At 39.5% G+C, this 13964-nt stretch overlaps 1 protein-coding gene across 3 annotated transcripts in view; it reads left to right on the top strand.

The window, feature by feature from the left end:
• LOC134752340 (synaptic vesicular amine transporter) overlaps positions 1 to 13964 on the top strand; it is a 45068-nt gene that overhangs the window by 10949 nt on the left and 20155 nt on the right. The window contains exon 2 of one of the 3 annotated variants that reach the window (XM_063688014.1): positions 2347 to 2488. In XM_063688014.1, coding sequence (XP_063544084.1) covers positions 2353 to 2488 — 136 coding nt within the window. In that variant the 5' untranslated portion in view covers positions 2347 to 2352. The other 2 variants (XM_063688015.1, XM_063688016.1) reach the window with 2 other exon arrangements.

Raw genomic sequence — 13964 nt, 5'->3', positions numbered from 1 at the left:
TCTAACGTTTCTTATGGAATTTTAAGGTTTATGACTTAAAATTATTAAATAAAGCTAAATTTGGTATTTTTTATTAGATTCTCAAACCATTTATTTAATGATAATTAATATAGAACGAACCATTATTATGAGCGTTTTACGTTTTGTTATCTGTCAAGCTACTTAAACACGCTCCATTCAAGGTCAAATTACTTTCCCCACTAGTGGATAAAACGCGTTTTTCCCCGCTTGTATTGAAGGATAAACGACAACTTTCCGAGCTAGTGAGGGGAAAAGTATCATAATATGTACGATACGATACGATACGAGACCGGACCGGACCGGACCGGACCGTACCGTACCGTACCGTAGTATGAAGTTCATGGCCTTCACTAAATTAAAAAGCTACATTGTTTCACTCCCTGGAGTGAGGAAAGTCGCACTTTCCTCACTCCAGGGAGTGACGAAAGTAGGCTTGTTCGAGCTGCTGAGGTGAAAATAATATTGTACGGTTAGGTACAAGACAGTATACAGTGATTTTATGAACTCTTTTAAAGCGATAGCTGGACTTTACAAGTAGAACGTGAACGTTGACTCCAAAATGGTGGTGAAACACGTTCCAAGATTAATTCTCCATTCACTGCACACTACCACATTAGTTTCATCATCATCATCATCATCATGTCAGCCGATAGACGTCCACTGCTGGACATAGGCCTCCCCCAAGGCTCGCCACTCCGACCGATCCTGTACCGCTCGCATCCACCGAATTCCCGCGACCTTCACCAGGTCGTCGCTCCATCTCGTTGGAGGCCTACCAGCAGTTCGTCTTCCGGTACGCGGACGCCACTCCAGAACCTTCCTGCCCATTAGTTTACTGTATAATAAATTTATCGATATTGCACTTCAAACAATATTAATAAGCAAAAAACAAAGGAATTAATCACGAGGCGTGACTATCAAGATGGCGCTCGCATTTCTGTGCTCGCACCGAAGTCCGAGTGACAACACTATAATAATAAATAATAAATATTATAGGACGTTCTTACACAGATTGACTAAGCCCCACGGTAAGCCCAAGGAGGCTTGTGTTATGGGTACTCAGACAACGATATATATAATATATTAATACTAAAATACATAGAAAACACCCATGACTCAGGAACAAGTATCTGTGTTCATCACACAAATAAATGCCCTTACCGGGATTCGAACCCAGGACCATCGGCTTCACAGGCAGGGTCACTACCCACTAGGCTAGACCGGTCGTCAATCACCATCGTCGGTGATCGGTGTCAGACTATAGTATGCAAAACATTCAAATTGATAAGCAAGGTCAAATGCGGGTAGTTTGGAAAACGTTTACGCAGCTAGAAGATGTTGATGTCAATTTTAGCCAGTCCTTCTCCGAGACCACGATGACAATGTCGCCTTGGAAAGGTCGAAGATAATCTTGAAGTTTATGTCTCGTATGTCTGGCTCTCTTATATCTGAGTCTCTGCTCTTATTTATTTTATTTATTTATTTATTTATATTTATTCATTAAATATATACAACAAACTTTTCACTATTTCTAATTATACATTTTAATTTAAGCCAGCGTTTAAAGACATAGTGTGTAGTAACAGCCCAAAAAAACCGGGGCCTGTGCTAAGCCTGTCCTGGACTAGGTTATGGTCCGAGAGCTGGTAGAAATTTGGAGTAGGACCTTGAGGCAAGCTGAAAATTTGCCTGATACTTCTCCTATCATACCCTAACTCAGCACTGCAAGTCTGGCTGCAGGATAGCGGGTCTAAACCAACCCTTAAATTTTTAGTTTGTTTTTGCGCACCAAAAAAAAATTTCTACCAGCTCTCCATCTATTATTTAGGCCGCGGATTGGTCGCACGCGATAGGTGGTGCAGCAAGCGGGGCGGCGGGCGGTGACTGCCGTCCAAAAAATAGATTCATTCAACTCCAGTCCGCGGCCTTACATGTTCGCATTTCTCAACCGATTCTCGTGAAGTTTTATGAGTAGGTTAGATATTAATTGTATTTTACGACCGGTCTGGCCTAGTGGGTAGTGAATAGCCTATGAAGCCGATGGTCCTGGGTTCGAATCCCGGTAAAGGCATTCATTTGTGTGATGAGCACATATATTTATTTTGTTCCTGAGTAATAGGTGTTTTCTATGTATTTGTATATTATATATATATCGTTGTCTGAGTACCCACAAAAGAAGCCTTCTTGAGCTTACCGTGGGACTTAGTCAATCTGTGTAAGAATATCCTATTAATATTTATATATTTATGTCTTGATTGTTTTGCTAACTCACGAGCCAAGCTACTGTAGTTATTATGTTAACATTTCTGTTTTCCTTGTCCACAGACAATCATGGGCGCGGCATCAGACGGCTTCAGCGCCGGCTGGCTGCGCGCGCAGGTGGCCGCGTGCCGCGAGTCGCGCAAGCTCGTGCTCGTCATTGTGGCTATAGCCTTACTGCTGGACAACATGCTGCTGACTACCGTCGGTGAGTCCACAGCCTTACTGGCTACGCGCGCAGGTCGCCGCGTGCCGTGAGTCGCGCAAGCTCGTGCTCGTCATTGTGGCTATAGCCTTACTGCTGGACAACATGCTGCTGACTACCGTCGGTGAGTCCACAGCCTTACTGGCTACGCGCGCAGGTCGCCGCGTGCCGTGAGTCGCGCAAGCTCGTGCTCGTCATTGTGGCTATAGCCTTACTGCTGGACAACATGCTGCTGACTACCGTCGGTGAGTCCACAGCCTTACTGGCTACGCGCGCAGGTCGCCGCGTGCCGTGAGTCGCGCAAGCTCGTGCTAGTCATCGTGGCCATAGCCTTACTGCTGGACAACATGCTGCTGACTACCGTCGGTGAGTCCACAGCCTTACTGGCTGCGCGCGCAGGTCGCCGCGTGCCGTGAGTCGCGCAAGCTCGTGCTAGTCATCGTGGCCATAGCCTTACTGCTGGACAACATGCTGCTGACTACCGTCAGTGAGTCCACAGCCTTACTGGCTGCGCGCGCAGGTCGCCGCGTGCCTTGAGTCGCGCAAGCTTGTGCTCGTCATCGTGGCATAGCCTTACTTTTGGATAATATGCTTTTTATTATATCCCGTTTGTTTTAAAGATTAGAATTTTTCTAACCTAAAAGTAGTGGTAATTAACTTTTTCCTCCGAAATGCTAGGGTTCCTATGATATCTAATATTGCGGAACAATGGAACAATAATATGCGACACTATATATAATTCAGTGCGCAGTGCGTAAAAATTTGCCGCCTCTTTTAGATTTATGCTACCTCTTGAATGTTCATACATACCTATACATACATATTGCGTTAAAATTTGCCGCATCTTCCTCATACATATAATCACGCCTATTTCCCAAAGGGGTAGGCAGAGACGACGGAGTTCCACTTGCTACGATCCTGACATACCTCTTTCGCTTCCTTCACTTTCATAACATTCCTCATACACGCTCGCCGGTTTAGGAATGTTCATGCCAAATATTATTTCTGTATGTCGAAAACGACCCCTATGGTCCAGTTTAACGTTGATTCTTCACGAGCCTTTATGAGTTGTACTCGTCACATTTATTTTGAAGCTTAGATACACTAATGTTCTGTTTATATTATATACTCAACATAATTTGAAAAATACATTCATATTGTCATCATCATCATCATCATCATGTCAGCCGATAGACGTCCACTGCTGGACATAGGCCTCCCCCAAGGCTCGCCACTCCGACCGATCCTGTGCCGCTCGCAACCACCGAATTCCCGCGACCTTCACCAGGTCGTCGCTCCATCTTGTTGGAGGCCTACCGGCAGTTCGTCTTCCGGTACGCGGACGCCACTCCAGAACCTTCCGGCCCCACCGGCCATCAGTTCTGCGAGCAATGTGCCCCGCCCACTGCCACTTAAGGTTTGCAATTCTGCGAGCTATGTCGGTGACCCTAGTTCTACTGCGGATATCATCATTTCTGACTCTATCACGCAGAGAAACCCCGAGCATAGCTCTCTCCATTGCCCTTTGCGTGACCTTGAGCCTTCTTATGAGGCCCATTGTTAGCGCCCACGTCTCAGATCCGTATGTCATCACTGGCAACACACACTGGTCAAAGACTTTTGACTTAAGTCACTGCGGCAATTTGGACGAAAAGATACTGTGGAGCTTCCCGAACGCTGCCCAACCGAGTCGGATTCGACGAGTGACCTCTTTCTCGAAGTTGGACCTACCTAACTGGACTGTTTGTCCTAGGTATACATAATCGTCAACAACTTCGAGCGCAGAGCCTCCGATTAATACGGGAGTTGGCACAACATGGACGTTAGACATCATCTTCGTCTTGTCCATGTTCATTTTCAGACCAACTCGTTCAGATACTCTGCTGAGATCAGCGAGCATCGCACTGAGGTCCTCCATGGTCTCAGCCATGACTACGATATCATCGGCAAACCGAAGGTGAGTGATGTACTCGCCATTTACATCATTCATATCATTCATATTGTACTGTAACTTAAATTTTGACCATAGTTGTAACACCATAGTTGTGGGCCCTCGGGGACTATGGAAAGCACCACGTATCACCGATCAGCCGTCATAGAAAATGACATTTAAGACGCCTCGGCCCGGGCCCGGCCCGGTCTAGCAAGAGTCATAATCATAATCATTTATTTGCGTTAAAAAGGTTATATATATGAAGGGTACACGGAAAGAACATGTCTAGTCACTTTTTTCGGAAAATAATAATTTCATCTCAAAGTGAATGAGATGAACGCTCTTAATGAACTATTAGTTATATCTTTACTACCACTGTATAATATATGTAACACAACTTTTTTTTTTGTTAAAAAAGACCTGGTCACGGAATTACCATACATTTTGACATGGTTCCAAATTTTAAAACCGCGATTACTCAAAATGTTACTAAAGTGACTGGACATGTTCTTTCCGTGTACCCTTCATAAACAAGTTCTCCTATTGTATGCCGGCGGCTACGTTCGTGTTACCAAAGAGGATATAATAAGATAGAGCGGTACTGTCATAGTAAATTTTGTAACCACTGTAAATTCACTGCCATCTATAGACACACTTTAAAACTAAAAATGAAGATTTATAAAAATACGTTAAAATGTATTTAAATATGGATAAATGATTTTTTTATTTGCATTAATAATTTTTATATGATTTTGACCCATGTTCTTTCACTGATATGCGTTAAAATTATAAATAACAAACGAAACCGTCAACGCCCTCTATACGAGAGTAGGCCAAAACTAGTGGCGCCATCTGATCGAGAATCAAATTTTCGTGATTTTCGTGGCACGGTTTTTCCTTAGACTGTATCCATCTATTACGGAGTTATAATCTTTGGTGTTACTCAAAATAAGTTACACACCAGAGCCTTTGAAATTAAACTAGGCTGATCACGGCGTGTTGTTTGAACTTTCGACACGGAGATTTAACTCCATTTGCAGCAAATTTGAAACTAAACTGAACACTAATTTAGTTAGCCGAGTAATAGAGCTGCGACTAACTAGTGACTAGTGATGTCCCGTGATAGTTTGAGTCCCCGGCAAGCTCGGTTCTCCATACAAACGTAGTTCCGCTCTCATTTTAAAACGACTAGCTAGATTGCTCTGAAACTTTGTACTTACAATAGGATAAGGTATATGTCTGTAAATAGTTTATGTAGCTTCAGATACCATAGTTAAAAATACAACGAATTTAAGTTTTTCATACAAAACTTGTTGTTCCTCTATTTCTGATTCCGGCTGAGGGCCTCAGGAGGTTGCTTCATTTCTGTGAGAAATATGCGATTTCTCACGGAATGAAATATAATGGCTCTAAAACTGAATACCTTGTATTTAAAGCGGGAAAGGGTCCGGAGAGGATACTGGACGTATTTTTAAAAACGGGTTACCTGTTCGAAGGGTGCAGCAGTTTAAATACCTCGGACATATTATAACCGAAAACTTGAAGGACGACAAAGACATCGAGCGAGAAAGAAGAGCCTTATCAGTGAGGTGCAACATGCTCGCGCGCAGGTTTGGCAGATGCTCCGACGAGGTCAAAGTGACGCTCTTTAGAGCATTCTGTCAAAGCTTCTACACAGGGCAACTTTGGACCAACTTCACCAGGAAAGCAATTAACACCCTAAGGGTTCAATATAACGACGCCTTCAGAATCCTGATGAAGTTGCCAAGGTGGTGTAGTGCGTCGAGTATGTTTGCGGAGGCTCGTATCCCCGATTTCTTTGCCGTAATTCGGTCGAGAGTGGCGTCCTTTTGGAGTAGGATGCGCAGCACTGAAAACTGTATCCTTGCCGTAATTAGTGAGGATTTGCAAAGTCCAATTTGTAGGTTTTGGCTGTCTCTGCATCAAGATGCGAACCGGAAGTAGTAGGTTATTTTATTTTATTTTAAATTGTAATTTTAAATATATAATTATTGATTTTGATTTTTAACTGTTATTTTTACTTTTAACTTTTTACACTTATCTCATCTTATAGGTAATTCTGTGTTTTATATGGGTGCTTGCCTGAAATAAAATCAATTTATTTTATTTATTTATTTGTTTATTTCGTTTATTTTATATACTAGAGTTATATAAACTTATTACAGATCTAGATATACCTCATGTTATTGTACCTATATGTGTAGTTCATTACAATCCAACACGTAGTATAGCGTGTCCGCCTTGTGACTAAGGAACAAATCAATACATCATCTTTGCATTCGGATCGCGGCGATACCAGATTTGATCACAGACGTATTATAAAACTTATAAAACCTTTTCAATATCAGATATCTGTCCAAATTGCTATTTCCAGATCAGTAGGTCCGTACTCCTTATTTTCATATTGAAAACCAAGTCTGCCGTAAATATAATATTATATGATTTATGATACACCTTTACCTTTTGTAATAAAAGATATTTCAAAAAACGTTTCAGCAAAACTTATTGGGGCGAACTCGTAGCAATTTTTTGATTAAAACTCTATGTTTCCTTGAAATTAGACCCAAGAGCTATCGAAGATATAATAATGAATGTATAGGTACGTACAGATTACCTCAGGACTACAGGCTTCCATAGCATGGAAGACTCCACACGTCTGGAGGAGGGATTGTAGCGCATTTCAATCCCTCCCTCCTTCGGCGCGGAAGCCTCTGGGTGAACCAAGGCAGCCGGGGGACGTCGTGGTAGAACGTTTGCGACCCCATGGCGCCCCCAAACACGGCAGTGCGGAGAATCGCCGCAGGGGATGTTAGTGGGTATTCTCCTCCCCTCCCTCTGACTAACAGAGGGAGCAGGAGGAGCGAGTCCCACATACATACCACCCCCCCTTATGGGCTTCCCTGGCCCGGGGGTGAGATGCGTAAAGGCATTTACTCCTGCGAAAAAAAAAAAAAGGCTTCCATAGCAAGTCAGCTCCAACGCACGACTAGAATTTACTCCTTACGAACAATTATAATAATAAAGTGTTTCCATGCAGCCGTTGCTGAGGGGATGCGCAAAATAAAACTTTCGCACGAAACATAACGTAACGTTCGATTTTACTCCCCATACCCCGGACCTATATGTATATGAAAACCGATTCTTAAGAAGTAAACTCCAAAAACCGGTAAAGCGATGTCCCATCTCTACGCGGCGCGGCGCCTGTGGCGTTTAAGTGAGTTCCACTTTGATCACGGAAAATTGCGTCGCTCCCGTTTAATAAAGCCCTAACTCCACCTTACGTTAAAGTGGGAAAAAGAACCTTATTTCAAGTTGTTTAATGGTGAATTTGGTTTATCATTTACAAACGGTAGAGGCGGTAATGTCAAAGCAATTGGGTTACAGCTAGAGGACTTAAGGCTGAGGGCCACAGCTACTAGTCATGCTTTGGGCTTTGACACTCCATATTTAGCATAAACATGGAGACTATATAAAGGAGCCAAATCTCTATGTATGAAAAGTGTCCATCAAAAAACAGTAATTAGGCGGCGCCACCATATACCGAAATACTACCAAAAACAACCTACGTAATTTGGTCGGGTTATTTGTTGCCTTATATGGTTCATGTTATACTCATGTCCCAGAGCCAAACTAGCGACACTGGAGAGATTAGGAACTATTATTTACAGCTGAAAGCGGTCACTTTTGCAACAATTCTGCCATAAGAGATTGGCATCCTTTCTATACCATCCATAAATATAAAGTCGTCAATAGAACCTGCAAATAATGTAAACAAATATGACAGATTTTAGCGTTTGATACATAACCTAAAATTTTGACGAAGGTTATTTTCCCTGAAATTTTAATAATTAACATTCAATTTAACTAAAAAATTATATAGATAAAATATTTAAGTATATAGACTGTTGATATGGTCATGGTTGTCCTTTTAAAGAGCGAGATTACGAAGTAATGAAGGTAAAATGGTTTGTCTACATTGTTTGCAAGTTCTATTGATGACGACTTTAGTTAATATAGTTATATAATAATGGTTACAATTATAACCGTTTGCCAAAAATGTCTTGTTAAATCCATGGAAAATAAAATGTCCTGTAAAAATTAAAAAAAAAAATACAATGACAAATATTCTCATGTTGACTTGTTTTTCATTCCGTCAGTACAAAAATTTGTTTCTACAATTAAGAGCAAATGAACAAATAATATAATATAACTCTGCTACTATTAGGGCAAATAATATAATTGATTTTGATAGTTTACTATTGTAAAATTAAGTTAAATTAATGCATGTCACGTTTGTGGTTTCAAATTCGCATTGTTTAGTTCTTTAGCACTAGATCTAGAGATAGTTTAATTGAATTGTACAAACAAGTCTTGTCTGAGCAACCATAATTATCTAATTTCAGAGTGGAAACTGTTTTGGCTTATGTATGTATTTAAGTGTAATTATCTATATGTGTCATCTTTCGCTGTTTGTTTCCCATTATCAATAAATATAAAAAAAAAATATATATAAAAAAATAATGTATAAATATTTTTCTACATAAACAAAAACCCAAATAAAACAAATACATACAATATAAACCAAAATTAGTGGGGATCTGTAACAGCATATTCGGTATTGTAAAATTATACGAAAATATTACATAGATCAACGTACTATTCGCGCCTAAATTTTTCCAATTTGCCGCCTGTCAGTGTCAGCAATGTCAGTGAAACATTTTTTGCCAGACTATAGGTATAAGATATGTCATAATGATATTTTCCTACTCACGGAGTGGACTGTACTCAAGGCAAGTACAATCGAACCCAACACCTAATGAATAAGACATGAGCCACTTTGGCGATTGGACGGTGGAGAGGCCATCTTTAGAATCAGGGTGATTCTATACAGGGTGTTATTGTCTATTCAGTGGCGATTTTCTAATATTGTACCTTTATATCTATCTAGCGTTGTCCCGGCTTTATGACATATAGGGCAGCACTAATCCCAAGAATTGACGTAGGCACTAGTTTTTATGAAAGCGATTGCCATCTGTCCTTCCTACTTAGAGGAGAAACTAGGACTTATTAGGATTAGTCCGGTTCCCTCACGATGTTTTCCTTCACCGAAAAGCGACTGGTAAATATACAATGATATTTCGTACATAAGTTCCGAAAAAGTCATTGGTACGAGCCGGGGTTTGAACACGCGACCACCGGATTGAAAATCGCACGCTGTCACCGCTAACCCACCAGCGCTATATTCAGGACCAAATGACCTTAAAACGATTTCCAGCTTGCTGAGAATTAATTCTTCGAAATTGATTGGCCTAAAGCTAAGTTCTTACTCTTTTACTCCAATTAAGGCGTAATTAGAGTGACAGAGAAAGATGCCCGCAATTTACGAACTTCTGTGTTTGCGGTAGGCCTTCTGCTTAAGTTAGGTACTACTAGTTTTGGTCCTAAAACTCCGCTACCTTTTACTAGAAAACCACCGCGCTACTTTTTTACCAACCACCTGAGATAAGTGGTATACCTATAGTAGTATAGAAAGTACCTAAAGGGGCCCACTGACTATCAGTCCGCCGGACGATATCGGCCTGTCAGTTGTCAAAAATTTGACAGTTCCGAACAACTGATAGTCAAGTGGGCCCCTAACTTATCTTGGCCTGAAGGGCCCAATTCTTCATCGTACATCAACGTCAGTATCTAAAGATCTGACTAAAGCATTTTAATATTTATTTATGAGCTTAAACCAGAACAATAGAAGTCTGTGTTTCGTGAAAATAAAGAAAACTGATAAATTCTTTACATTGTTCTTTTATTAAGAGGTTTTAAAAATGTTTGGGGCCGAGCTGTATTTATTAAAAAAGTTTATGAAAGTCTTTACTCAACAAAGGTGTGGACATTTGGGAGGCGTGTGCGGAGCCGGATATGTAGAGCCCCTTTTGACACTTTAATGAGATGAAAGGGGTACACCGAGCGGATGCTGCCTTTGCTTGTGTCATGGGACATGGGAAGAACGCAGAGGCAGCACCAAGGTAGGGTAAGGACTATTGAGAGTTGATGAAATCGAAAATGAACTAGGCTAAGAATTAGGTGAGTGATGCCATGCTACTTCAGTCAACCTCAGCAGTACTTTTTGTACAGAGACTGAATAAATTGCATGTCACGTTCGTATGTTTCAGTGAAAATACGATGGTAAAGGATTATGCAGTACATCTGCAACAAAAAACAACAGAGTAGAGAACCTATAGATTTTTTTGTGTTTCAGACAAGTGAAGCATTTAACGTAATTCAAATTAGACTGACCGGTCAAATTGAACAACGTGATAATTACTACGATACTAGATACGAGAACAATACGAGATCTAATAGATACGTTATAGTTTAGTTCTCAACTAGTTATCTTTTGCAGATCGATTCGAGAAACCAATTGTCATTTCACGCTACAATGAGGGCTAACGCGTATGGATTCGCCGCTAGGGGCGCTAGTGTAGATGGTGGTCTTTTCCATACTTCGAAATGTCAAATGTCACTTGTCACTTCAATGACTGACAGCTGTTCTTTAGTCTTTTGGACCACCATCAACAGAGGCGCCAACTGGTGAGCAAAAAAACGATAGCCCTCATTATTGTGACGTTTTGGGATATCCATTGGATAATAGATGTTTTTTTTATGAAATAGGAGGCAAACGAGCAGACGGATCACCTGATGGTAAGCGATTACCGCCGTCCATGGACACCCGCAACACCAGAGGGGTTGTCTAAGTAATATCAAAGAGGATATAATAGGAGATGGATTACGGAGTTATATCTATCTTTGGTAATATCTTAAGCAAATCTTACAGATCGTTCAAGAGTTCTTTCTTAAATATCTCGTTATCGTTTCTGTTTCATGTCTAGTTGATATCTAGATCATTGTTCGAATTGGCCCGTGACTTATTGAAGTATATTTACGAACAGACAAACAGAAGAAGGACAAAATATAGCATTTTCTTGTTAACTACTGAAACCTAAATGCCCTAAATATAAAATAGGTATAGTTGGTCAAGCAAATCTTGTCAGTAGAAAGTCGCGAAATTCAACTTTTCTATGGGACGATATCCCTTTGCGCCTACATTTTTAAATTTGCCGCCTTTATCTACTGACAAGATCTGCTTGACCAACTATATATTATTACAATTTCTCCAGTTTTCCCGCGATATTTATAGGAGCCTATTAGCCATGAATACCGGTTTCAGCACAACACTACGCGGGAAATGAGCTGTCAACACCACGCTCCGCAATTGGCTTTCAAAACTGCCATCGAGTGTTCTCGTCTCAGATTGGTTAACGATTTTTAACAGATTCCATTTAGTTTTTGAATCAGCTTTAACGGTGCACTCGAGAAAGGTGTCTTCAGCATTTGCTAGGAAATACTGACAAAAGTTTAAAAATACTTTTACAGTACATATGGTGCTACTTTCTCGCACTAGTGCGTAAAAGAGCACTCTTCGTGCATATGTCGAAAGTTTAAAGGGCCATATGTACTGTAAAACGTTGTACGATACACGTGCGAATAGGTATAGGGAATAGGTATTTCCTCTTTTCCGCACTTTTATCGTAAATAACTATTTTGACTGATACAAAGGAGAAAGACTAATGACTTATATATGATATTTATAATAGCACTGGTTACAATGGACATAAATACAAATTTGATAATAATAATAATAAAAAAATTATGGCATAGCCATACAAAGGGGGAAAGCAGCCAGCCTTATGGGAACCCTTCTACAGGGCTCGGACCTGGGTGATCTAGCCTAATATATACATATTGGGCTAGGTCACCCATGTTATATTTCTTTTTTAGGTATTAGTTTTAGTTTTGTAGGTTTTTTAGGTTTAGGTTACTTTTTATTGGTATATGGTATATTGTAATAATATTAAAATAAAATACGCTCCCCTACCTAGCGTGATGGGCTCCTTTGCATCAGAGGGGCGCGGGGCGAATTTTGTGAATAGTTTTTGTGTTTGTTAGTTTTTAGTTTAGGTTAAAATTTTGTAATGTATGTAAGTAGATATCAAGGTTTTTCAAATTGTATTTCTATTTGTTTAGATTAATGGTAATTTTAAGTTGTTTTTCTCCCCTACCTTAGAGAAAACTTATTATGGATTCGGGAAAAACAGCATTATATCTATATAAAATATATATGTGATTCTATTTTATATAGTGTTCATATTTTTACTTGTTATAAGTAATTTCTGACTCTTTATAACATATCTTTTTATGAAATAAAACTATGAAAACGGATTATATCGCGTATATTGGAATTTATAATACATCCCGACGATTCGAACTCTTTACTGCGTTCGTGGTCAACGGGTGACGGGGGGTAGTTTTGTTTCATGAGTAACTATCGCGGTAACCGAAGACAATATTATATCTTTTTATTTTAAGAAATAAAAAAAGCGTTACAATTATGCTTTTTTAAATATCTGACACAAAAATTAAAATCATTTGTGTCATTTTATCTAATTTCTGTGCCCCGGATTCAAGCGTGACCCGCATAGCGTAAATCTTGATAAGGTCAGACATTGTTAACTAGGAAATTAGATTGAAATCTAGGTTACGAAGGTTTAATATAATATCGCACCATTAACCGAGGAGCCATTTAAAAAAGTGTACCTAAGTAAAATTTTCTTTCATTTTGTTACAATTTTTCACAGAATATAATTACGGTAGGTTAACCTACCTATTCTTTGCAAATAAATACTTACTTAACGAACAATTTAATCTTATATCGAATCAGCTTGTAATGAGGCCTAACGCGTATGAATTCGCCGCTAGGGGCGCTAGTGTAGATGGTGGTCTTTTCCATAGTTCGAAATGTCAAATGTCACTTGTCACTTCAATGACTGACAGCTGTTCTTTAGTCTTTTGGACCAGGCGCCAACTGGTGAGCAAAAAAACGATAGCCCTCATTTTGAGTAGAAGTAGGTAGATAAGTTCTATTCAATGTAAAATAAAATACTTAATTTTAATGGAAAACATTCACAACGAACAAATAATGAAACCTATTCAATCAAAAATACATATAAGAAAGATTTCTCAAATGAAAGTTACAACTATCAACAGTAACAACAAATACGGAGAAAGAAAAACATCGTATATAGCACCTAGGTTATATAACGAACTACCCATAAATTTAAAAATTACTATTAACGAGAAAAATAAAAAGAACTTACTAAAAAAATACTATCTTGACGGCGTCTCAACATAACTTTACCTACATAAAGCATCCAATATATATGTGTATAATTACATATTATATAATCTGCTGGAATTAAATAAATAATGTTAAAACATAATAAATAACCCTAACAGTAAGTAACTAATTAATATAATTATCAATGAATTAAATATTCTTAACGAAATAAATCATCCTGTATCCGCTACACGCCCCACTCGGTGCATACTCAAACTCGTTCGATCTATTGTAATCAAAGATAGATATAACTCCGTAATAGATGGATACAGTCTAAGGAAAAAACGTGCCTCGAA

The sequence above is a fragment of the Cydia strobilella genome, chromosome 24 (genome assembly GCF_947568885.1).
Source record: "Cydia strobilella chromosome 24, ilCydStro3.1, whole genome shotgun sequence".
Lineage (NCBI taxonomy): Eukaryota > Metazoa > Arthropoda > Insecta > Lepidoptera > Tortricidae > Cydia > Cydia strobilella.
This window is presented reverse-complemented; position numbering and strand designations above follow the sequence as displayed.